This window comes from Pempheris klunzingeri, chromosome 7 (assembly GCF_042242105.1).
Source record: "Pempheris klunzingeri isolate RE-2024b chromosome 7, fPemKlu1.hap1, whole genome shotgun sequence".
NCBI lineage: Eukaryota > Metazoa > Chordata > Actinopteri > Acropomatiformes > Pempheridae > Pempheris > Pempheris klunzingeri.
The window spans coordinates 16030651-16057918 of record NC_092018.1 but is presented as its reverse complement, the minus strand read 5'-3'; the positions used below and the strand labels follow the sequence as shown (position 1 = coordinate 16057918).

General features: G+C 41.8%; 1 protein-coding gene across 2 annotated transcripts in view; it reads right to left on the bottom strand.

Moving 5' to 3' along the window:
• Positions 1–5252: 5252 nt before the first annotated feature.
• Positions 5253–27268, bottom strand: part of trpm3 (transient receptor potential cation channel, subfamily M, member 3) — a 132231-nt gene continuing 110215 nt past the window's right edge. Inside the window, exons 13-27 of one of the 2 annotated variants that reach the window (XM_070832996.1) lie at positions 26872–26907; positions 26568–26708; positions 24894–24923; positions 22953–23245; positions 21210–21438; positions 18380–18583; positions 15456–15596; positions 13422–13550; positions 12527–12778; positions 11337–11511; positions 10665–10793; positions 8845–8995; positions 7881–8074; positions 7247–7379; positions 5253–6873 (exon numbers count right to left, since the gene is read on the bottom strand). In XM_070832996.1, coding sequence (XP_070689097.1) covers positions 5253–6873; positions 7247–7379; positions 7881–8074; positions 8845–8995; positions 10665–10793; positions 11337–11511; positions 12527–12778; positions 13422–13550; positions 15456–15596; positions 18380–18583; positions 21210–21438; positions 22953–23245; positions 24894–24923; positions 26568–26708; positions 26872–26907 — 3858 coding nt within the window. The remainder of the gene's footprint in view (positions 6874–7246; positions 7380–7880; positions 8075–8844; positions 8996–10664; positions 10794–11336; positions 11512–12526; positions 12779–13421; positions 13551–15455; positions 15597–18379; positions 18584–21209; positions 21439–22952; positions 23246–24893; positions 24924–26567; positions 26709–26871; positions 26908–27268) is intronic. The other variant, XM_070832997.1, reaches the window with a different exon arrangement.

Sequence of the window (27268 nt, the reverse complement as noted above, 5' to 3'; positions counted from 1 at the left end):
TTACTCACAGGGCTCTTGCTTTGTATTGCAGTAGCAGTAGTTTTGCATTGCCATTGTATTGTAAGTACAGGCACAGGTGATGTTAACGTGTCCGTCATGCAGGATGAAACAATGTCTTTGCAAAGCAACACGTGTGTAAATTGGTTAATTTTAGTTTCTGCTCTGAAGCACAGGTGATAGCTGGTGGTTAACACACACTTTAAAAGCCACTCGGAGCTCCGGACCAGAGATATACCATGTAGAAACACAAACTGCAAGACAGATGTGTGTTATACAATGTGACATGTACATGGACAAAGGATATAGTACAAAAAGTACAAACTGCACTTTCACAATGACACTTCATGTCTTATGGGACTAATTTATGGCTGTGTTTGTGCCTCGTGGCAGAGTGACAAGTTTTAAAACAGTCCACCAAGTAACACCTGTCCCATCATCTCACCAGCAGCTGGGGGAAGCAAGGGAGCCTCATGTCCTGCCTTAACTGCAGAGGCACTGTGATGTGTCGCGTGCCTCATTACTGCTTTTCCATGATTTATGAGGTTAACAGCTCGCAGGCCCAGTTTGTAGCTCATATAAAGGCAGTGAAGATGTGAAGTCGTCCTCTGTGTAAGCTCGTGTGTCTGAGAAACACCTCTGAGTTGTCTTGTTTTGTTTCTCATTAATTGTAACCTGCTGAAACTGACCTGACCGCACCAAACATGTTTATCACTTTACATACATTCGTCACACCTGTCCTGCACATGATGAGCATCTTTTTTTTTGCCAAAAAAATCCTGGAGAAGTGAAAACAGGCGAGACACGGAGTACCAATCTATTTAATCTTTTATTTAACAATGCATGCCAGACATGATCCTATTCACATTGAAGAATACAGATTTGTACTTGCATCCAAATACTCACTACTTTTGATTTCATATTATAATCTCTCTCTATCTTTCTCCGAGTCATCTTTACAGGTCGTCTCTGTACACTCTGAATGGAAGAACTGCATGCATTTGAAGGACATTAAATAAAGTGTGACCAGTAGGGGAATAAGTCCCTCTCAGTTGTAGAAGCGCAACATCAGCAATTTTTGCAGAAAAAAACGTGCGTGAAGCTCTCTTTAGTTTACGAGTCACGGGTCGTCATAGGAGGGGAGCAGATCTGCTGATTATCATCATATGCTCATGATTCCACAAAACTGTAAGATACAGTATAGGAAAATATTTAAAAAATACTGTACATTGAGATTCTGTTGGGTTGTGTTGTGTTGGCATGCCTCCCTGTTACTGGAGCCATCTACATTTTCCGGTTCACACACACTCAATGTACACACACATACACACATGCGCACCTCCTATAAACAAAACAACAGCCATGTCAACATATCACAAAACCATTTATAGAATCATGGTCACACAGTTCAGAAGTGTCATGGACATATATGCTAGCTAATATTCCTTACTGTAAGGGGAAAGAAAATTCAAAAAAAAATTTTTATTTCCTATCACAGTAGGTCAAATAGGAGGGCCTAAACTCTCAGACTGACACGGTCATCTGTTTTCATACTCAGCCGTGCAAAACTGAACTGAGCTGTACGACCTTTGCTTGGTTAACCCTGTCTGCCACAGCTGTGTAGACAACAGGTCATTTGGTTTGGCAAAGTTTGGTTTGGTTCAGCAATTGTTAAGAACTTAAACTCCTCCTGTGGGTGAACAGAGTCGGCCGATCAGATATCAAGACATTCATTCATATTCTATTGCCATTTCTGAAGACATAATGCACAAAGTAAATAGATTTCCCTACGATCCCCGAGTACTCTGGGTTAGACTCATAAAGCACAGTGATAATATTGAAAGCCGACTGCTAAAGACAGGCTCAAATCTCTACATTTCCTTCTTTTTTTAAATTCCACCATGTTATATTTACTACCTTGCATCACCGTGGGTAACGTTGTCCCTGAGCATCGACTTGGGGTCAACTTTTTCTCTCCAAAACACACTGAAACCTAAATATTTGTCAAGGAAATTGCAAATCTGATCCTTTGTACACACCAATATTCCATTTGTCAGATACTTTAGTGTGTTACTCCCCGATCTGTCCAACCTGATGCATACTAAGCACAATTCATTTTATGTTGGTTTGTGGTGTAATTGCTGGGTTGAAGAGGCAATTCACTGTTTTCCAAATAAAGGCCAGTTCACGAACACAGATGTAGAGTGGTGTCCGTAGCTTAAGGACTGAGAAAATGACCCTGATGATGTCATCAGGTTAGGCTTGAGACTACAAATATTTCACAGACAACCTGCGTTTAATAACTGTTGAATCTTGATCCTGAGAGAGTAAAACGTAGCATATTTCAGCCTCTGTTCCTTCAATTTGGACTAATCGTTTTGAAATCTGCTCCCCCTCCACTAAATCAGTGGAATACCCCTTTAAGGTTCAGGGTTAGTGGGCGTACTTGGATCAAGACAGATTGGGTTGCCACACAGAGTTAAGTCAAAAACTCAAGCAATATATAGAGTTACTGCAAGAGCACCAACTCTATGGTGATGCCATATCTTCATCCTTATGTGTCTGTTTCATGTGCAAATAGATGTTTTTCTTCAGTTATGAAACTATTAATCTAAATGAGATCTTTTTATGTTTTGACTCAAATAAATGTCCATACAAGCAATGATACAGTCTACTGATAACAACATACCCCCTCTCTGTACATCAGATGTTTTAAAGAGAACAACAGAGGTCGATGAGTGTATGCAGGAGCCAGATTAGTGAATAATCACAGATATTTGGGCTCTATGATTAGAAAGAAAGAAAAAAAAAGAGAAATTTCACATTTCTGTATCACTTCAGTCGCCACATACTCCATCCATGCCCAAAAGGCACCCTAAGTTTGGTTTACTGGCAAGTGTGTATTGCCGTGTCAACTTTACATTAGAAAATCCTCATAAGCTGCTTGATAAAACATACAATAAAAACTACTTTAAATACTTTAAATATGATTTAAATGTACAGTATATCAGACAATTCTATATTTAATAAATAATATAATACATCAGCATTTAGTGCATGTCGATGGTCATCTTTTATTAAATTTAAAAGCTTAATTAGAAAATACTTAAAATTCGACAAAAATATCACTGAGAAGATATAAATATTGATTTTGTAATTCAAACAGGCATTTACTGTAATTATCAATAATGAGCAAGAAAATGTCAATAAATAGAATCAATCTCAAAATAAATGCAACATGATTAAACTGAATTGTAATAGTGAGGAAATATAAAACAAACATTAAAAAAATCAGTAGGAATTCTATTAATGTCACCTATCTTATCTTTACAAAGCTATCAGAGAAGGACGTCTTTCGTCACCCAGACTTCTTCCAGTAAAATGAAGAAAATTAGAAATTTTTAAAACACTGATCTGGCTTTCATCTTTTAATAATAACAACCCCACGTTTCCTCCTCCATGTCACTTAAAATGCACGTCTTTCTTATATCTCAGCTACAATGCATATACTTGACAGCTCATTTCAAGCTTTTTTAAAATAAATTCATAAATAAGCTCTATCTTTAGGAACTTTCACTATATATGATATTCTAATGGGCTTAGTCGTCGGGCAATTGCTTTCTTTTATAGTCTCCTTTTGCAGCGGCTGGCTTTAAATGCAATAAAAAAAAAAAAAAATAAGGGAGAAAATGACAGTTATGGAATAGATGAAGGACGGATCCATTAGATGTAGGTGGATGTAAAAACCATTTCAACATAATGTCACTGCCAAAACCTGAAGGAGGAGGGCTGGGCAACAAGTGGGCAATGATTCGTAGAGTGTAAGGATTTTTGGTGTCAGGTGCAGGCAAAGAAGGTTCACGTCAGCTTCACTCAGCGAGCATTGCTTCTGAAAAAGGCTCACAGCGCCCTCTTCTCCCTATTTTTTTGCAATTGCACTTGTTAAAGCTCTCATGGATCAGGTCTGAACTGCTAGTATTGTGCAAGATTGACTGAGACGGTGTGTGTGTGAGTGTGTGTAGACACGTAAATATGCATGCGTTTGTCAACGTGCACTCGATTAAGCTCTTCTATCTCCTTCCCTTCATTTTCCTGTTATAGGTTAATGCCTCACCTCAGTGCTGCTGTGAACATATGATGGGAAACGTAGGATGCTGTCACCTGCTCATCTCAGTCTTCATGTCACATTTTCTCTCTCACTTTTTCCTGATTACTTTTAGCTTTTCACTCCTATCGCGCGGGGGCCAACAGTTTTCCGTCTCACTGCAGCTACAGATTGCTGACACTTGACAGCCGTGACTGGAGACGTCATTAAGAATTGACCTTTTGACTGGAGTCTGTTCGAACACTGCCTGCACTGTCTTTTAGTGGCTGAACTGAAAAAAGAAATCAAAAACGTTTTGTAGATAAGCTAGGCTACAAAACACAAGACAATGAAAGGCAAATTTCAGATTTCCTTGAAAAAAAAAAAAAAAAAAAAGAGATAAATATTTATTATTGGAAAGATGTATTTGTGTATCCAGAGGTAATTTGTTGCCATGTTATCACTCCCAGTGCAACCAAGAGAGGAAAGCTCCCGATGGTGCCAAACACTTCCCCAAAAACAGCCTGCTTCTGTTAGCTAGCATTAGGGTCTTACAGAGTGGGGTTAGGATTATATGAAGAGAGGAAAATGTATTTAAAGTTTTGTGACAGTAATGACTATGCTAAGACGAAATGAGAAAATGAGGTGGCTGTTTTTTCATCCCTTCTCCTCTCTCTTCGGCACTCAGACTTGACAGTTTCTACCATATAATGCAGCTAGGAGTAACATACTTTCTCTGACTAACGTGACTGATATGTGATGTAACACAGTGACAGATGTCTACTTGACATAAAGGTGGTGGGTGGAAGACATACAGTACAAATACACCTTCCATTGCCATAACACCCCATTGAGAGTTACTTAGCTACAAGAGGAGGTAAAAACTACTCTAGATTCATAGCTCTTTGTTTTTGACTGGTGTACAGTAGGACCCCTACAACTCCCATCCTTTACCACCTGACTCCTGATCCAGGGTGAAGTTTCCCTCCAGCACTGACTATGAAAAAACTTTTATCACCTTTTCTAACCTAAAATGTAAGTGTAAAATCTGGAGATGTGGTCCAGATCTGCATCTATAGGCAACTTCACCCTGCTTTCGCTTGTGCCCCAGGCCCTTTCAGTTTCCCTTCCTGGTCCTATCAGTGTGTGGGTGTGCTGACCAGTGTTCTTGTCACGTGTAGTTTTGTCTATCAAAGCTGCGGAAAGCTGACGGTGCGGCCAGCTTCCTCATGGACAGGCTGTCAGTCTTGGCTGCTTCAGGCCGTGCTCCAGACTTGCTCCTGAGGAAGGGGTTTCTGGTGCCTGCCAGACCCCGCCCCCCCGGCCCAGGTCCCCTTTCTGCCCCCAAACCCGGTCCCCTCTCCATCCTCTCACTCACCGACAGGCTCTTCCGGTGCGGAGGGGCCAGCGTGAGAGAAGGATGGGAGTCATCTGAGGAGCAGCTGTTTGCTCGCTCCAGCCTGGAGAAGGGGGAGCAGAGAGGGGCCCCACTGGGCCCGCTGAGGCCCCCTAGACGAGGGGTATCAGGCGCTGGAATCAAGTCCTCTGGGTCCTCTGGATCAGACTCTGTGTGACTAAGCTCTGCCTCTCTCTCTGGGTGAGAGGAACCAATGTCTGACGGCTTATCAAAGGGGAATGAGGTGGATCCTCCAGGGGAGTGTGAGCGTTCTGCAGGAGTGTACGGAGCTGAGACACAGCGTGTATCGATGCAGTCAGTGATGCTGGTGTACTCTGCAGCTTTTACCTGGACTCCTGCCCCCAGTCCACTGTAGCAGCCTCTCGGTGTGAACATGAGGCTGTGGGATTTGACCAGAGGGGTCTCATCCAGGAATGTTGTGCCTGCTGTAGAGAGGTAGCGGCTGCTCTTAGAGCGCTCGAGCAGCCCTGCTGAGGGAGGTGGGGATGGTTCCATGTCCCAGGGAGGTAAAGTTGTGTCTGGTAAGAGGTGGGCTGAGCACAAGGACAAATCAGCAGCTGCACTGTCGTCAAACATGGCTCCAGCTGCTCCGCTGCTGCCTGCACCGCCCTCCGAGTGCCTGTCGCCCATACCGCTGGTGGCAACGCTGCTGAAGTCCCGGCCTCCTGGCAGCACCGTCTCCATGATATCTGACTGCAGTGAGGAATCTCTCTGGAGCTGTGGGATCACACGGAGAGGATCCAGAAAGACCTCCGCAGGCCCCACCTCCTCAGAAGTTGAGACATAGATATCAATGCATGATGATGGACGGTGCTGCTGGGAGACCGACAGCGTCGCCAGGGGGAGGGGCTTAGACTCCTTGGGGGCGGCAGCTGAGGACACTGATTGTGAGCTGTTTGCTCGGTGGAGACTGAGTGAGCGTTCTTTGAAGAAGCTCTCGGCTCGTTCAGCTCCACTTGCACGTTCACCACCACGACCACCTCCAACGTAAAATGAGTGGCTTCTTGTCCGTGTAGCCATGGCAGTAGGAGAGGGAGGGGACATGGAGCCTTCTGCTGTTCCCTCCAGGGCCTCCTGTAGGCGGTAGGCATTCCCTTCTGTGCTGTTAAAGCTACTTTGACGGAGGATGTACGCTGCTTCTGGACACTCACCCTGGCGGAGTATGTATGCAGAGTCCGTGCAGTCAGATGAAGTCCGGGAACGTGCTTTGTTGACCTCCCCACGCTCAACACCTGTCACACGCTCAAGTGCTACGGCAATTCGTCCGATCAGCTCCTCCATTTGGGCCAGGCGAATGTCAACAGTCTGCAGTGATGCCTTCATAAAGTGTTCTCTTTCGTTGACTTCCTCCAGACGCATTGCCATATTCTCCACTCTGATGGAGAAGAGGAGAAAGGAAAGAAAAGTCATTAAAAGCAATGGAGAAAGGGAAATAGCGGGAGAGGGTAGTGGAGAAAAAAGGTGGTAGAGACAGACCACCACACTGATTAAAAGAAAATATATCATAAACTGAGAAAACATAATTTCACCAAAGTCACAACATATACAGTATGCTGCATCCTGAGTTTGTCCACAGAGAAAAGAAGAAAAAAAATGTATATTTGAAATGTGCACTGTAACCTTTAAGGTCTGTGTTTTCTTTTTGTAACTTCCTCTACCTACCTGGTAGACAGAGCACTAGACTTAACTATTTATCAAATTTCCTACAGGCTTCATGGTTTCCAGTTTTCTGCGTAGCTATGTCTGACCTTTCAGAAGTAACTCTGATCCTTTCATCATTGGAAGAATGGAAACGGTCATCTTTCTCTCTGAAGTACTCTTCAATGCACTGCTCCTCAAAGTCGTGGACTTTCTTCAGCTCATCCTCTGTGATGAAAAGTTCTGTGGATGAAAGAGTGTGAGGAAGTGATTATGCTACAGAGTCACATTTAACTATAAGACTCATACGCAATAGCAAACAAAACATACATAGTACATCCATTCATTGTCTATACCGCTTATTCTTAACGGTCGCAGGGGGGGCTGGAGCCAATCCCAGCTGACATTGGGTGACAGACCCGACACATACAGACAGACAACCATTCAAGCTCACACTCACAGGCAATTTAGAGTCACCAATAACCTGCATGTCTTTGGACTGTGGGAGGAAGCTAAAGCACATGGAGAACATGCACAACTCCACACAGAAAGTCCCCTGGTTCAAACTGGAAGCTTCTTGCTGTGCGGCAACAGTGCTAACCAACACACCACTGCATACATAGCACAGGATATTGAAAATAATTTGCAGAGATGTGAATCAATCACAACTCTGACACATTGCTGTTCACACTGCTGGGTCCATCCTGAATTTATTAAGCTTGTTAACATCTATCTGCCACTCACTCAGTCCGTAGTCCCTCTCGTCGTCATCATGCTTGCGCCAGCGACAACACAGATGCTTGAGGACCATAGTTATGTGACTGAAGATGATGAGGGGTGGAGGAAGGACTGGCCGCTCATGGAAGGTCATAATGAGCTGGTAGCGCTGGAATTTCCAAACCTGGTTGGAGATGGACTTCACCTCGAAGAATGTATTACTATGATGGAGGACAATCACAGACAGAGACGCCACATCAACTGAGAAACATTACACCCACTGAAAGCTACAACAGGCTGAATCAAGTCATCGGTGGCACATCAGAGATCATAACCAGTACTGATAGCATACAGGTTGATGAAGAGATTCCTTCGGTTAGTGTGCTGCTGCATCACAGAGCCACTTTTGGATCAAGAGACTATATCATTGAGATAGATATAAATGCCAACACCATGAATGGTTTCTGTAATGTGTAATGTGATTAAACTTCAATTTAACTGTTGTGTTTTCGCATTGAGTGCTTTTTGGTAATTACCCTGACAATCAAGAATAAGAGGATGATCGTCCTTGCTACGTGGATTATTCCGCGGTACAATAACAGATCATTAGCATGATAATGTCTCTGTGGAAGAAGCACCATCCCTTTCTGTTGATACAATTTGCTAACAGCCTCTAATGAGAGCGGCTCAGCAGCATCCCAACCAGACGCTACTGTCATTTCTCTTTTTCTGTCACGCATACATGCATGAATTGCAAGAAAAGGCTAAAAGACAGTTTTCTGTGCTTCGTCTAAAACAGTACTGATGAGATTCCACTATGATTAACATCCATGTCTTACTTTTTGTGTTGTTGTGAGTGTTGGAGTACAGAGAGAAATAATTGTAACATTTTCTTGCTGTATGTTTCAGGTCCTGAGGTGTCTGTAAAGCAGTGTGGTGTCTACAGTTTGTTACGGGTGGAAAAGCTAAACTTATTAGAGAGTTTACGTACTTGAAGACAGCTATGAGCAGGTTGACCAGCAGTATATTGGCCACCAACAGATAGCAGGCCATGATGGCTGGGACAATCCAGGCACCCGTCTTACAGGGAGGCAGAGCCTCGTCCACTCCATCCTCTGTAGTGATGTTCTGCCCACAGGGGGCTGCACACCGCCACAAAACAAATACACACATATACAAGTTAATACGAGGTAAACTGTGTCCGTGGGTAGAGATGTGAATCCATCATCAATAATATTTAACAAGAAATTTGTTGATACACAACAAATCAGAAAGACATGCTGACACATAACATTAACAGAAGATAACGTATATAGTTTAAAAAAAACAATAAAATGAAAACTGAGCAAATTAAAATAAAGAAAACATGACAATTCAAGCACATACTATACACTGAGTTACAAGACAATGACCATAACAAACAAAGAGACAAGCAGACCTGAAAATACCAAACAAAATGCATAACTACATATTTTGCAAACAAACAAGAAGCATAATTAGTCTTTATGCTTCTTAAAGTGGGGACTGGAGAGAGTGGACACTATAATGGTTGGGACTCATGTTCAGAAATGTGCACCTGAAAGCAAAATACACACAAAAAATGCGTTATCATGTCTCATCACTACTTGTGTTCCCAATATATTTAAACATAGTAGTAGATGTTTAAAATATATTGTCACATATATGTGCCATAGCTTCATTCAGCAATGGTTGATTGCTTTGAATCATTTGAAATGTATTTAGGATACATAGTATGTTTTTTCCATCTGTGATGGTTCAGTTGCTGTGGCTTATCTGGGGAACATTCAGCATTTGCTCTTGGCTTGTTTGCCTTTGAGATTCATTCTTGTCATGCTCATCATTGCTTGATGTTCAATTGTTTCACACAATGCAGCCCAAAGACAGAGAACTGAAGTAATTTTTCTATTTTTTTTTTCTTCAATTTTTTACCCTCCAAAAATTTGGATTAAAAACTCTGACAACTGAACCACGTGAAAAAACAGATTACAGATGATGAAAGGTGGCTGATTAATATATTCATAATATATGTATGGATGTGTGCATGTTTGTGTTTTATTCCTGTATGGTGTGGCATCGATATGTAAATTTCAGTGCTTACTTATGTTAATGTTAGTTATATATTGGTAGAAATATTTTGGCAATGTTGCAATTGCTCCAGTGAGAAGCTGAGCCAGTGTAAAGGTAAGGTGACATGGTTTATGTGACGTGACGGTGTAAACATGGCAGCGTCACTTCTTCAAATGAAACTAGTTGAAAGCCGAGGAACAAAATGGGTGGAAGAAACATCAAGGGAATATCAAACTTTTAAACTTTGATAGTTCCTCTTGATGTGACAACTGACCAAAAACAAAGAGCATAAAAATATTAAAACACATTTGAAAAGTGCTACTGCCATGTTACAGTGCCATTTGCCAGCCAGTGCCAATAGTAGTAAGGGTTAAGTTGCTCACAAGATGCTGTATAGCCTTAGGTCAAGCTGCTGGTTAGTAAACTTATTTAAAAGTAACTTGGAGAAGATAGACAGCCTCTTTGAGTCAGGCTCTCACACACTTTAAAGTCTCTTCAACAGGCTTCTGGTAGAAAATGCTGTTTAGATACAGTAGCTGACCCAAGATGCCAAACACATGAGGGCAACTTTAACCTTACAGCTTGTGGAGCAGCATGCACACTTGTGTCTCAAGTGGCCTCTAGTGGTAGGAGTGGGCATGACATGGTGGTAATGTGAAGATGATGAAGGAGAAATGGGGTAGGTAGATGTGGTTAAATTGAGTTCTATATCTATTGATTTACTGGGATTTTGACTGCACTGGGCAAAGTGGAATGGACCATTACTACGCCAGCTTCCGTGAGTTCGAAAGTAATTTTCGACCCGCCAGAGTTTTTCATTCAGCCTTTGCTGTAACTTCCTACTATGCATATCTGAAACAAAGAATGAAAACATTATTTCAGATCTCTTCTCTTTGGGCCACTCCTCACATTCTGTGCACACCATCATATATACTACCATACAAGAAGACAGCAGAACAGCACACAAACACACTCGCACTCTCAAGACATTTCCTCACAGCCGTTCACAGTCTACGTTTTGATTTATTGAGTCACTTTGTCTACACAGTATAAAATAACATTGAGACAAAAAGGATCAAGACAAACTGACAATTAATGGCCTGATGTAAGGAACAGAGTCACTTGACATAAAGATTATGCAGATATGGTGAATTTCTCAATACTGAATGTGGTGCCATTTTTTTTGTAGTACAACTTTTTAATGTGTATGAATTAAAAAATCATCTAGTACATCTTCCACTACAATATGTTACTCTGTGGAGGAATGACTAAAGAGTAAATGTAAATCTGCACTGAGATAGCTGTGTATTTGGTCACATTACTTGCATCTCTCCTCAGAGTCAGGAACTATTCTCCCCTTAATGAACAAAAATAACGCTCTGGCCCTGAACTTACGGTCAATCTGGTCAGCAAACACCTCTCCGTAGATCATCCAGTAAGGCATGAAGAAGATGTTCCTAGCTAGCATCCAGGACGGGTCCTCATTTGGGTTGAGGATGGCCTGACGTGCCACCCCAAAGCTCATCAGCACCACCAACATGATGATCACAAAATACATCATGTCGATCATCTGACGGAGGGAGGGGGGTAGAGGGGGATTGTCAGAGAGAGAAGAGAAGGGGGTGAGTGGTTTAAGAAGAGACAAGAGAAATGAGGAGCAGTTGGTAAGAATGTTTGGAGAGGACCATCGATGATAAAACAAGAAGGAGTGGATAAAATAAAGAAAGCGATGCTGAAGCAAAAAGAGGAGCACAGGAGGGGAGCGTGTTGGTCTCTTACAGCTGGAGGAGCGGTTTAAAAGCTTTAGTGACTGATGGTTTGCATTTGCATTTTTTGATTATAATCCCTCTCAGAGTCTTGGTTGGTCAATCACACTTCAATTCAATTTGTTGTGGAGAATGCACTTAATTTAGGACAATCCCTGATTGATCAAGGAGTTGAAGTTGAAGTTGGGGGGAGGGTTATTTGTACTCCATTATCCTCTGTGTATTTTTCTCATCATTCATTCGTTCTCGTCAGTCGTCTTTCTAGGAAACTGAAGCACATCTAAGATATAGTCATGTTATAAGGCCAAACTGGAGTTACTACATTGTAATCATTATTATTGTGTAAATTGTGAGATGCATACCAAAGTGGCAGACAAAAAAGCATTATAATGCTGACTTGATTTTAATATCAAAGACAGTTTTTGTACCCTGATTCACAGCCGATGTCAAAGACACACGAACATCAGAAAGATACGGATGTGGGCCTTTGATCCCTTTAGTTTTGTCTTCATGTTCATATGTATCAGAGGCTCTGATCTTGTGGTCTTTGAAATCAAACAATTAGGTTTCGAGGTACAGAAGCTCTTTTAGGACCAAACCTGCACATCACATCCAACCTTTGTGATCAAAGGGCTAAGTGAACTCTTATAATCAGTATAGATCATGCTGAGTAAAGTCAGAAGTTAGAAAAAGTCAGACATAAATGAAGAATACATAATAGGGGGTGAAAATATAAGTGATACTGTAGTAAGAAAGAACACAAACACACACACACACACACACACACACACAGACATCACCATCCCTGCTTCTTCTCACCATCTTGCCAATCATCATCACATAAGGACCCAGATACTTGTTGACCCCAAAGATGTCCAGCAACCGGATGTACCAATAGATAATGTTGACGCAGTAGATGACCCGCCCGTAGCTCATGAGCGGCGGCTCCTGGAGGCGCAAGACCATGCCGACGGAGAATATGAGGATGGCCATGAGATCCGTGATGTTCCAGTACTCCTGAAGCCACACCTTCACCTTTTGTAACAACTTCCCCGGCTCGGACATCAGGATCTGGAGGACGGTTGGAGGCAAAACAGTTGAGAAAGGAGAGGAAGATGAAGATGCTCAAATGGAGGTTTACAAACATTGAAATCTGAGGGACATATTGAAGTGAGCACCAAAAGTAGAAAAATAGAGGTGCAGTATGGTGGGACGACCATTAGAGGGCAGTATGAGTTCACCGATCAGGGCATGGGGGGGTGGGCATCATGTCTACGGGGGCATTGTTGTGCAGCTGAGAATGATGTGACATAATGATTAATGCATTTCATACGCTTACAGTACAAACACAGCCACAGAGTGGGGCGGAAATAGATAATCTCATATGGCCACATCCCATATTTTCTATTTACTCATTTTCTTTCTTTGTTTTTTCCCAATCTCTATTTCTTGTCTCCATTTCCACCACCTTGCCTCCCTTTCCTTTCTCTTTCCCTTCCATGATCACATGACTGTTTTACTATTTATTAGGTGCTGTTTGATGACATGGTAATAATGTTTAGCCTCTGCCCCCCACGGAACTCAGTGAATTAAACTGTAGACGACATTATGGTAATTAGTTTTGTGTCTTCAGTTCACTGGGTAGAATTGATTATGTGTTCAATATAGTTGTGTATGCATGGTGTACACTTGTGTGTACTGGGATCTGTTGTACCTCTCTCATCTTCTCAATGCCGTTGGTGAAGATGTAAGCGATGACGATCCACTCTTGAGGAGAGGGCCACAGGTCCATCTTGACCAGGACAATGTAGTTGAACAACATCAGGTAGCCCACGTACGCCATCTACGTAAAAACACAAGAGATGCATTTATGGTTATGTGCATCTGCATTAGCAAACTGTACATCAATGAAGTTCAATTCTCTCTCTGCAAACAAATTGGCTCAAAGGGCTAAAGGGTTTTTGTGTGTAACTGCTCAAATGAAACGGTTATTTAGCGAGTGATTGACCCTCATTACATCGCCTTTCACTGCATTTTTTTCAGAGCTGATAACAGAGATTTAATGTCAAGCTGCTTGATTGCTTCACCTCCACACCTGGCCTGAAAATGTCCATTATGCATCACTTCTACAGCTTTATGTATTCAAAAGTATGTCAGTTGTCCACTTTCATTTTTCCACCATATATTTGCAGACTGTGGCTTATCATGATCCAGGCAAGATAAAATTTTGATCTCAATGCAAGTCAAACAATTTTATGATTAGACAAATGGATTTCAATTTCGTTTTTTTATACATTTTCCTCATTCAAAGGTCTTGACATTCATGGATTCCAGTCAGAAGCTGGAGACATTTGATTCAGTGATTGTTGAGAGAGAGACTATTTTAACTTCATGATTATATTTAAAAGTCATTTCGACAGCCATGCAAAACCATGAACCACCTTTAAATTTGCAACAATATCCAAAAACTATTATTATATTATACAATTGTAGATGAAAAGGAAATTTTTGTCTTCCTGCCAATGCTTAAATGGTAAATGGATTGCACTTATATAGTGCTTTTCTACCTTGACGCTACATAATTTTTGCCTCTCATTTACCCATTCACACACCTATGGTGGTGGAGCTGCCATGCAATGTGCTGGCCTGCCCATTGGGCGTAACTTATAGTTCAATGTCTTGCTCAAGGACACTTTGACACATGGACAGGAGGAGCCAGTGAACGGACCCTCAATCCTGTGACTAATGGTAGACCTGCCCTACCTCCTGAGCCGCTGCCGCCCTTAAATCAAGCATTCCAGTAACGTGATTTCAGTAATAATGTGACTGGGACTGTCATTCGATCCAACATGCAGTGATAAGTTTGACTAATAGTGCTGTAAGCGGGGCAGCGCTGTACAGTGTATAACAGGATTGAATACAAAGCTGGTAGTCCACATTTTGACCCTGAGAAAACCCGGCATCTGTTCTTTGAGCACAATAATGAAATTCACAGTAGAATATTTGTCTTTAACCTGACAGGCAAGACAGAGAAGCTGGGGGGGAGTAAATAGCCAGAGACGAGAAAATGGGATGAAATAAAAGGTAAGCCAGAATCTTTTCTCAGCATACATAAACAGTGAAATCCCCGCTGGTGACTTTAAGAGATGTTTTCACTGGGAGAGCAAATTGAAGGAGTCCATGACGGGGTATGGGGGAAACAAAAGATCAGCTTATATCAAACATTACACACATGCTCACAGGCAGATACTGTACAAAACACAAGCTATGCACAGACTTCAAAGATATCTAGAGTTCCAGGATCTAGAGAGCTGCGTACAAAGATATTAAGACACATATACAAAACATACACATTTAACACTGTAAATCAAAACAATATTTACTTATTTTAATATTTTATCCAGTGACAACTGGCCACGACTCAAAGGGTTCAGTGTGTGTTTACACTGTCAATACGAATCTCCTTGTTTACTTTGATCTTCGATCCCTTTCTCTCCCTCCCTCCCCCGTACTTCTCACCATGTTGCTTCTATCAGTCTCCCCATCTCTTTCAAACTGAACTTTCCCACCCCAGTAAAGCTGGGTAATGACAGGATTGAACAGGAGGTTAATGACAATAGAGGCACTGTAGCAGTAGAAGTTAACAGCAGGGAACCAGGAATTGATGCTGCTGCTGAAAAACAGTAGGCACTGACAGTGCCAACAGGAAGCTGAATATGTAGGAGGTGTTGCTGAAGCCAACACTGACCGTATGGAACCAGAACTTGACAATTGGAGCGTTGTAGAACTCGTATATCTTGCGTCCCATGGGGATGAGGCGGTGGCGATTTTGAACCTCCTCAACATCCTTCTTTCTGGATGTCTCTGTGGTTACCTTACCCAGCATTGCCTGGGGGAATGCAAACCCCACATGGAGCGCGGGAGTGAAAGGTGTGGGGGATAAAAGGATGGAGGGAGTGGAAAGAGGATAGTGTGATGGATTGCGGGGAGATGCAGAGAGATGATGGAGATAAAGACAAGTATGTGGAAGGGAGGGTTTGGGACGGGAAGAGTGGAATAACAAAGAAAAAAGGAGAAAAAAGGAGAAGGGTGAGAGGGTTACATTATGGCTACAGCACAGTTTCAACCTCATCATCGAAGAAGCAAGCACAGGCAATGTCAACATTCCAAAATGTGAGATGTGTGTTTGAGGTGGAGTGTTGGGTGAAGGCTGGTAACACACACAGTGTGACGCAGACACAGACACTCATGGATTGTGTCTCAGACAACATTTAATAGGCAGAAGAGAGACAAAATAATGACAGAAAGAAGACAGGAAAAGAAAAGGAAGAATATAAGACATAGATATCTCATTTCAATCTGTGACACATTTTCTTTATCCATGAGAGGGGGTTTGGAGCCCACTGTTTTTATGGGTCATGGTCCTAATGTCAAAGCAACACCAGACCTCCGAGGGAGTTCATTTGTGGAATTGTATTGTATCTGAAGAAGTATGCTGCCCCAAAAAGACAAAACACAGTGACTACATATTTGAGTCAAATTTGAGTTATAACCTGCATCTGACTTTCTGACACTTTCTGACTACTTTGTAAACAGCTATTATGCCACAGAAATATGTGATTTCTCTAAAAACAGCTTTTTATTTCCAATTTCCAGTAACTCCAAAACTGACTTATAAACCAAGCCAAAACACATCGGTGTAGTTACTGCACCCTGGCTTGGCAATCTGTGTGCTGTAGGACTCCACTTACTGCCATGTAATTAAATAAGGGAGCAGCTAAATTCATTCATAATGGAGAGGGACAAAAAACAGCTAAACTCCTACTAAAGGTAGCTAGCTTAGCTGATCCTAGTAGCTGTCAACAAATCTTTTGATTAATACATTTCATGTGGTTTGGTGGTTAAGCTACCTTAAACTCTATGGCAGTGATCTAATTATTCAAAATAATCGGTCTAAAACGACATTAAATTAAACCATTGCAATCTATTTATCTTTTCTTCTTGTTTGTTGTCTAGTCTGAAAACACTAAACCCCTTTTCTTAACGTCATTGCTCCTGTAGTTACTGCACCCTGCCTGTGTAGGGCAGTATAGCAGACCTGGGCAATGATAAAATGTTTCAGAGCCGGCCCAAATGTTTGAAATACATGATGAGGAGTTGGTTTAAGTTCCCCAGGCCACTGAATAGGTACAATAGTGATAAAACCATCAGTAAGAAATCATAGCAGAAATTACCACCGATAAGGAATCAAGGGGTTTATATTTTTTCAAATATGTGAAACATATATAGTACAGCCAAAGTTTTGTCAAAGGCACACACAGACAGGCCTTCAGGGTGAACAGATTCAGATGCCAGTGTGTAAATCACACCATGCCTTTACTACACTGAACATGCATATTATCTGATCAGCAAGTGGACACAGGCTATAACACAAACTATAACATTCATCACAGTGTGGTTTATCTAAAGCATCTGAGGATAGGACAATACAATCTCCCTCTGTGGTGTCGCAGTCTGTGCACATCTGTATGAATCTTGTGTGTGTGATTCATAAGAATCTGAGGGTGCATTTGTACAGTCAGAGGTCAGGGCAATAGGAAGGGCTCATTGCAGATGCATCCTCTGGGAACAAGGTTCTTTGATTTACACCTCTCAGTGCCTCAAGGACTGCATGTGTAAAATAGCCGCTTTTGTCAATCTTTGCATTGACTTGCTGGCTGTACTCAATGCAAATGGAGATTATGTACAGTGGCGCTGAAACACGTTCAACTTCAGTTCAATCACTTATTGTGACAACCTTAGATCCAGTTTGTGTATTAAAACTGAATTCCACAGTTGAGTTGAACACACAAACTGGAACTTGGCGTCACCTCCAGAATTTATTGGATTGAAATGGAACGATTCCTGATCCTGCTGTACATCCATGTCTATGCAGATGGACCAACTCTTCCACTGTGAGCCAGGAGAAGGTGCTCAGACTCTGCATGATTTAAGCTCTGCAGCAGCAGGCGAACATGGTTATATAATGCAAAAGCCTGGGCCTCCCATGCTCAGCAGCCGACATGCTGAGTGGTATGCTGCAGCAAGCCATCACCAATGGGAGAGAGTGAGGGGCAGCAATCGGCTAGCACACAGTACTGTACCTCAATCAGAACTGAGCTTGGAGAGAGAGAGAAAGAGCTAGAGAGGGAGAGGGGGCTGAAAGCAAAAGAAATAAAGGAACAAAAGAAGCAGAGAGAGAGCTGGGCAGAGAACAAGAGGGACCATAGGAAAAGGCAGAGCAAAATAGAGGATAGAAAGAGGAAGAAACATACACGAGGGAACCCACAAGCAGCGACAGACTGAGACGCTACAACTCCACGACCATGTCTTTGCTAAGACGACAAGACACAGGAAAGGCCGCTTTGGCTGGAAGGATCCAGTTGGCCAGAATAGAAAAGCAAGTGTGTGTGCGGAGATCTGTGCGCATATGTGTTCGTATCGGCATCTATTGTGGACAGAAACAACTTCATATGATGCTCGTCCGCAGGAGGGCAAAGAATCAGGGCTATGTGTTCAACAATCAATTTATATTATATACAATTTATAATCTGAACAAAGCATGTGTGTGTTGTCTAACGTTTGAATATGTGTATAGATTCTGAGATGCGGGGCTGAGGTGGGTTCTCTCACCACGGAGTTGTACTGCGTCTCACAGTAAGATCTTACTGTGAACTCCATGTCTTCCTCCTCCTTCTCCTTGACTGGTTTCTCAGGCTCCTCCTCCTCCTTTTCCTGCAGGTAGGCCTCCTGATCCTGGGGCATGTAGGACATCTCATCCTTGTTCTTGAACTCCAGACTCAGGATGGACGGCGGGAGAAGCAGCCCTAGGATTACCTGGGTGATGAGGAAGACAGGAAGTTGAGGTTGGAGTGGGAAGAAAGTTAGGGAGAAGAGCTGAAAGCGCCAGGTGTGATAAAGATGTACAGTTTAATGAGTGGCACTGTGGAAATTAGGACAAAGAGAGTCTGAAACAAACCAACCTTCATATTCTGCCTACAACATAAGCTCAAATAATATAAATTTACCGTTGTCAACGCCTCCCTGTCATTTCCTGACCTGTGCACGGCTGGATGACAAAGAGTTCTCATTGTGGAAGTCAATTACAAAAGCATTAGTTCAGACAGGCAACAAGGCTACTGCGCTGCCACGATGGATGAGAGGGACACACTTGCGCAGCAGATAAAGGAGGCAGGCGTGCTGTAAACCCTTCAGATACACACCAGTCAAACAAGAAAAGCAAGAGTGAGGCTACTACTGCAGTGAGGAGGTGAAGAACAAGGAAAAGAGGAGAAGATGGAGAGCAGTGTAATTGAGTGTCTTCTTATCGCTGGAAGCAGCTGTCTTTAACTAATTTAAGAGTGAAATGTAACTGACTACTAAAAGTGAACTGAAATGTAGTAGTGTAAATTTATTTTACATTCACCTCTAATCAGTTAAGGTATAAAAATTGAGACAATTTATGTTGGAAAAAAAATGAATATATGAAAAGAGTTGTTTCAGAGTGACCAGTAATAAAAACAAGCATAGAAAGAAAGTGATGTCTAAGCTTCTCTCGTGATCAGTCATGTCGACTGGTTGCGAGCGAAGATGTCAATCGTTTGTTAGATTTATTGATGAGGACAAAATCAAGTTACTCATCTTAGCGATTCATTTGTAGCCTCCAGTAACCATATTCAGATAGGAGTTAGACTTCCTCCACAACTATAGCATCTCAAAAATGCGCACACATATTATTTTGACAACATTTTGACAATGTTATTTGCTGTATATCATCAATTCCTGGGGGCACCGAATCTTGTTAGTTCCACTCGTGGTTTCCTTTCTATCTTTCTGCTCCAATGAGCTTGTTTTAGCAGTGCATTCTCTCGCTCCCTCCTGAAAAGGCCAAACCATACTTGAAGCATACTTGAAGCATACTTGAAGTCTGCCCTGCTCCGAGAAGCTAGCCAGCCAGACATCCTGTCTCACTCTGTATGAATGAGTGTGAACCCAGCCGTCCCTTCAGCAACTCCCTGGGTAACTCATCATTATAAATAACTCTAACCTCTGTGATCTGAGCAGCTGCCTCCTATCACCCCACCGCCAGACATCTGGTAAACCCACATGGGCAAAAATTGCTCAAAACTCAACTACCAGTCTTAAATGAAACTTCTCCCCTTGACTCAAAAGGATGTTCACCACCTGAGCATTGATATAAAATATGTGGGACACAATTTCAAGGTTTCTTAAGTAATTAAGGTCAGTTCTTCTGTCCCCTCCGGCTTAGGAGAGCACTTTGTAGGCTTATACTAATGAAGCTGTGGTGGAAGTTCTACCAGAGGGGCCACAATGTTTGGGCACCCTTCGCACTCCTAATGTTTCTCTAAAGTATCACTGGCCAATGAACCTCTTTCCTCAGGCTGGTCCTCCTTCTTGCCATCACAAGTGACCTTCACTGGCTGAGCTTCAGGTATCACAGTCTGAAGTTCATCATTTAGCACACATAAAATCACCTGCATCATTAATCTGTTATCAGTAAATATTAATTTGTGTTGTCCTGTCAGCCTGTTTGATTGAACTAAACAGTGTATACACATGTACTTGTGTCATTCCTTTTCAGCCAGAAACAGCCTAGAAAATGTAACTGGCTGAGAATCAGATATCAAACAACTTTCTGTTATTAACCAAAGTGCAGGATTGAGATTTTGTCCACAATTCAGAGAAACAATCAAAGTTTGATATGATATGATTGACTGAATCTGCTCCCTTGGGAGGCAAATCTGTTGAGTCCTGGGCTACAAGATCAACTAGAAGTATTTTAACTGCCAGTGATGACTTTCCCACTTTTCACAGCGTGGTCCACACTCTCCACATTACTGCTGAGAAAGAGCCATCAGGGTCAAAGCACAGTTACAAGACTGACCAGAGTTTACACATTACAGTTCAAAATAAAGTTGTCTCTCTGGTGGGTAAACTATACAATGGCAGCACCATTTTTAAATGACCTAGACTTCGTACTGCAAATAATTGCTATATGCCGACATACCCGCCAATGCTGTTTATGTAGTGATCCACTTATCATAAGCCACTACTGGGAGGCCTCATTTGTTTTGAAGTAGTCCAAACCAAATGATAATTTTCCGACATCAACAATTCTCCCTGCTTCACATCCCTACGTTTCCACACATCACACCTGGTAGTTGCTATGTAAAACTACTCTCCAGTGTTCACAAAGTCACTCAGCAGTTCCACGGCGGTGACTTTGGCCACCTCTACAGCCGTCTGTCAGGGAGGTGAGAGGATTTCTTGTTACTTGTCTCGTCCATCTTTTCTCTGGCAGTCTGAGGGGATTCAGGCATTCCACTACAACCCTGCCTCCCTAACAGCGAGGCCTGAGTGAAGTGCACAGGCATTTTATTTAATGTAAGTACACTTTTCTTTATCCACAGGTTATCCTGAACATCTGGCCCTCTCCTATTACCTTCAGGCCTGAGTTCTTGCGCATGCGTAGGCGTCCCATCCACATGTCAGTCAGTAACATCTGACTGCAGGTGTGAGCGATGAAATCTCTGTGTTTGGCTGCTACCGCCAGCTGCAGACAGGTGGCGTTGCTCCAGTTTTTCAGCTCATACGTCAGTAGCTTCATGGCCATCTGCTCGTCCTGTTTATAGGACTGGTCCAGGAGTTCCACTGCCAGCTGGCCAAACTCTCTGGGAAATTATATGGGGGACATATACAGGCACATAGAGACATGAACAAAGACAGTAATCCACTTTGTCCAAACATGTAAAAATGTAATTAAACTGGTAAAGGAATCACTGACCATCTGGCCACATTCTGAAGGAGATGAGCATACAAACACTTGTGCACACAGCCAGATGTAACATTTTGCATTAACACAGCACACACGCACATCGGCCTTACATGACAAGCATATTGAATTTCTTTAGTAGATGCACACATGCATACTACAAGGAGAACTACACAGCTTATATATCTTGGAGAAATTAAGCCAAAATATGAGAACAGTTTCTAAATATGGGAATGTTGTATTCCCAACATAGACACACACTGTGGAGAAACACAATCTCGCACTGTTCAAGTATTCAAAATTTTAAACTAGCCAGAAATGCACATAAAAACATAAATAAATACGAGTGCAAATGTCACCCTAATTTCAGCCTCTGAAAGGACTGTCTTACACACACACACAAATTATAGTGCACAATATTGCACACTAAGCTGAAACTCAGTCTCTCCTGTGTAGGCAAATTTGTATAACAAGGCACTAACACAGCTGGGGTTTGGTAGGGCTTGCAATGTCAAAGATGCATGACACACTTCAGCGTTTCATGAACAGAAAAATGTTTCTCTTTCTGCGAGCGGCTTTTCAAATAACTTATGTGATATAACAGGGCATATAAAAGGTATGAATATTCTACCAGTATTTATACAGCTTGTACGCAAGTGCATAACTGTATGTACTTCCGCACATTATGAATAAGGCAAGTCCACACAAATAACCTTCGAGTTTACACACACACACACACAGATAAAAAACATTTACACCCAAATCATGAAGTATGTAAAGATTACATGAAGATATGAAAATGTATGTAGTTAAATTAGCTCCTCGATGGAAGCCAGACAAATTCTCAGTGGAAAGTGAACTCAAAATATGCCAGCTCTAAGACCGTCCTTTGAAACTGTGTGTGCATGTATGTGTATGTGTGTGTGTCTGTGTGTGTGTGTGCAGTGAGCTGGGGTTGGCATAGCTGTGCTTCATTTGTAGTATCTGAAAATTTTCCCCTAATTAACAGTCATTTCCATAGCCAGCATCTTCATCTCTGGGTGATTAACTTCATCTCAAATGCATATCCTTAACTAAGAATGATGCATTTTATTAGATTTCTGTATCTATGCCACTTACATCCCATGGGAACCTGCACTAGTCTGAAACAGGCCAGTTTTATAGGGAAAAAGGCATGTTAGTGTGTTTGTGTGTGTGTGTCTGCAAATACAAGCTGTGGAGGTAGATGTTCCCGTCTAGACTCACCACTCAACTTTGCATTAATCATTTAGTGTCATTTAGTTTAGAAACATTTCCATTACATAGGCTGCTCAGGACTACAAAATCACTCTGAGCTATTGAAATATCATGTTTAAAACCACACAAGCAGAAGGCTATACGTTTGTGTGTGTGTACAAAATTTGTGTCTCCAACCTGGAGTTATGGTTGAGCTCCTGGGAGATGTCATCCACCATGTCGTTCTCGGAGGCTTCGTGTGCCATGGCCTTGCAAAGCTTACAAGCTACCAAGGCCTTGGCCATGGCCTCTTCGCCATGCTGCCAAAAGAACAGTGCCATTTTCTGACGTTTCATAAGAACGGCCCACACCATGAGCTCATGGAAAGGGAAAGGGAAGTGGTTGATTTCGGGGTCGTCCAGATCAATGTCCACCTCCTCCTCTCGTTTTCGTGTTGTTTTCTGGCGGCCTCTGCGGATAGGCATGTCGTCCTGATGGACATCCATAGCAAGTGAGTGGGGTGGAAAGAGAGAGACAGCTATGTAGATTAATATAATTTGGGATGACATGTTATGGGTGATATTTATTGCTTTAAATTCAGTACAAAAGGAGAACGTGTTTTACGTTGATGCTAAACTTTTTATGTGTTAAGTCAAAACTTGGGTTCTTAACGGAAATTACAAGCGACTGGCCCTGTGTTTGGCCACATTAGAGGGGTCATACCACCCAACGGAGATCTTCACAATGTATTTTCTAAAATTGCTCCTCCTCTTGATGGAGGTTAACTAAATGCAGAGGCAAAATCAGACGTTGGTGGAAGGACATACACACACACACACACACACACACACACACTACAGATAACAGACCTGGATTCAAACAATTTTTTAAAATAAAATCTTCTCATTGGATTTGACTTTTTTCTCTACTTTTTTTCCTTTAGAGTAAAAAAGAACTCCGCTAGAGGTGAAGTCGTCAGTGTCTCCAGGTTGTCCTCCTGCCTCTAGAGAGACTGACACAGTAAATGGCTAAATGTCATCTCAGCAAGACGCCATTGATCTTCAATAATTTCACATTTTAACAACTGAGGACGACTGACGGTTCATCAATTACAGAGAATGGCTCTGTGGTCCTAAAAATTGCTGCTTGTTTTGAGACAATCGTCTGGACAGAGAAAGATATAATAAGAGAACAGCAGTAAATCAATCAGTAATACTATACAGCGACATTCCATTTATAAAAGTTTATGTCTGTGATTTTAGGGATATTTAGAAATTATTGCAGCACCATAAATTTATATTTTCAGTAATCTGAGTGTAACAGCTGTAAATAGAACATATTTTGTTTTATGGCCAGGTTTAAATCATACTGATTGAATGACGAATTGGATTGCAATAATGGAGAAACACATTAAGGAAAAGACTATGACAGATATGAACAAAGAGAGAAGTCACACTGACAGGGAGACAGATTTCAAATAGACAGACATACAAAGGAATGAACAGCCATGCATGTTAGATATAAATACCTCTGAGAAACCTCGAGACACATGCTGTGATAAAAGCTTTATGATGTGGATATTTCATGGTGTGTACACCATGGATACATGCCAGTACACAAACCCTGTATTACAGAATCCAGTGAGGTCAGTCATTACCTATTCAGTACACTTAACTGAACTAGGGCTGCTGTGACATGTGTCATAGGAGTTATTTTACTGGTATTTGGTGTTTGATCCTGGTATTTTTACTAGCATGTGCTACTTTAAACAGTTTTGTGGCCAGTAGTTTTTGTGTCTTCATTTTATAAATCTGAGAAAAATGTGAATTGAAAATAACTTTGTTCAAGGTAGTGTGAACTGTATTAATAATTGTATTTGACACAGAACCTTCAGTTGGCTCAAAAGTGTGTACAGATGTACAGACATTGAATTAATTAAATATGCTTTAAGGTCTTCCTTTCAAAGACTGCTAGGCACACAGCACACACTTAATGACTATTTTGCTGAAAGGATTCTGCAGACTGACTATTCACTCAACACATTGTGAGGGAGAAAACAAACTGTGCTTTAGATGAGACAGAGGAACAGTGAAGGAATGATGATGAATGAATAACAACCTTGATGCGATCAACACTCACCTCCATCCCCAGCAGTTTCAGGGCTTTGGGCTAGAAAAGCAACAGAAACATTCAACAAACAGAACAAGACTTCGAATGTATATTATAGAGTAATTTACTCTATAAGTACAACACAACACAGCACAGACTGACAGACAGACAGACTCACTTGCATGAGACTAGAGATATTCTTTAATATGTTCTTTAAAATGCCAACAACAATGAGGGATAGCACTTTGAGCTGGTGTGATTGACATTATACTATACATACAGCAACAATCTTTCAGTTGCATATTTGCATGTATTAAAGCAGAGTGTATTTGTGCATTTGGTACAGTACTGTGTATCTGTGTTAAAGCAGGGCATGTATGAATTATGCATTCATGAGCCATCATCTGAGTTGGTAAAAATAGCCCAGGCCTCCTGTGGGGATTTTGATATCTGCATCTATTTCGAGGCTTTGTTCTTAGTTAACATGTGTTTGTGCGTGCACGTGAAATGCGATCGCACGTTTATTTCATCACAAAAATCAGTTAAATTGGAACTGACTGAGTCTCTCTCTCACTCTCTCTCTCTCTCTCTCTCTCCCATTTTGCCTCTTTGCTGAGTCTTTGTCCTGTTTCTTTGCTTTCGTTTTATCTGCGTCTTTCCAGCTGCTTTGTTGATGCCATGGCAGACATACAATGAGATAAACAGGCACATGAAGACTCCCATACACGGATGCACACACTCACAAACACACACACTCAAACATACAAACACAAAAGGTGCAACATCGAGCAGAATCATGGCGTTTTCAGACACAGCTGTGTATACTTCTATTTTCATCACACCTGTGGCCGTGTGTGAGAGGTATTGAGGCAGAATGAGAGAATTATACATCAGAGCAACAGAGCATGAACATATACCATTTAATGTGCAGTATATGTGGTGTAAAACCCACAACCACCAAACGCTACAGCACATGATTTCACTGATCAGTTCCTCCACTCCGGTTGAAGGTGTGCCAATCAGTGAAATGAGTTTCTGTAGTGGTTGGAACGAAGTGTGTATATCATTGGGGTTATGATGGCACATGATGAAGAGCCACTGCTATAGATGGATGAGTTGTTGCATCAAGCTAAAAATAGCCTGAGCTTTTCTGCCACTCTACCTGATGTGGAAAGGAAGAATAATGGGAGGACCACTCTTATGTTTGACCTCTGCTGATGAACAGCACCTTGATCATAGGAGCAGTATCATGATTTGTGTGGATTTAGTGACAGCTCTGCAATTCCAGCGTGTATGTGTTTTAATGGCTGTAGTATTCTTTTGGGTTGTCAGGCTCAGATAAGTACAGTTATATTCCACCCTAGTGCATCATCAGCCAGCAGCTGCACCTTGAAGACCAAAATCCCAAACCTACAACCCCACTAAATATGGTCTAATGTATCTCCTGCTCATTCAGTCATATCACAACTAACAAAAACAGGAAGGTGTAGTTTGCCCTTGAATATACAGTCCCTGATTAACACTGTATTATAGAACATAATTTACTCATTCATCTTCATCTTGCCCTTATCAGGGCTGATTTGATCATAAGGCTCATTTCACTAGTACAGGTCCTTTCATTAATGCCATTAAAAATTACCAGACAATGGTGTCGAAATGCATTAAATTGTGGGATGCTAATGCAGAGGAGGATCATTCACTCACCCTCTTGGGTCCAAAGAGGTTGTGATATAGAGTTCGGAATCTCTTCCTGGTGTAGTTACAGCGATATGCCCCGCCCATGAGGTATTCAATGACCAGTCCTATGTCGATGAGGCTGATGCGGTAGTCTGGAGGCAGGTTTCCCTAGAAAACCACAGTGTTAACAGGCAACAACACATGGCAACTGATTAATAAAGGAGAGAAAACAAGAGGGAAACAAGAGTTCAAAACAAATTACACACTCACTTCACAAAATCCACATCAAACTGTTTTTGGCTATGAAAGAAAACGTGATTATCGGATTCACCTTGAAGTAGATCCAACTGAACCCTGGATATTCTCGCTTGGAAAGAGCACACAATGTCAGTGAGTAAAACTCCACGATAAGCAAGAGCAGGGGGGAATGAAACACACAGAAACTCAAAGGCAAGATCCCTCTTCCAGCCTCTTTAATAAATGGTTATCTCAACCAGACTGTGGTACAGTTTATGCTTTGGTGTTTTGAATCGTTTAAAACCATGTGGACGATGTGATTTGACTCTAGAAATTTGGAGCCGTTCCTCCAATCTCATACTTGCTTGAACCAAATACTTGGCCCCAGTTTCAGGTACGGTGTTACTCCTGAAAACTCTCAGCACTGTAAAAAAATTTTATCATTTGTCATGATTTGCATTTAGGGAAATAATGAGATCTTCTCAGTGTGG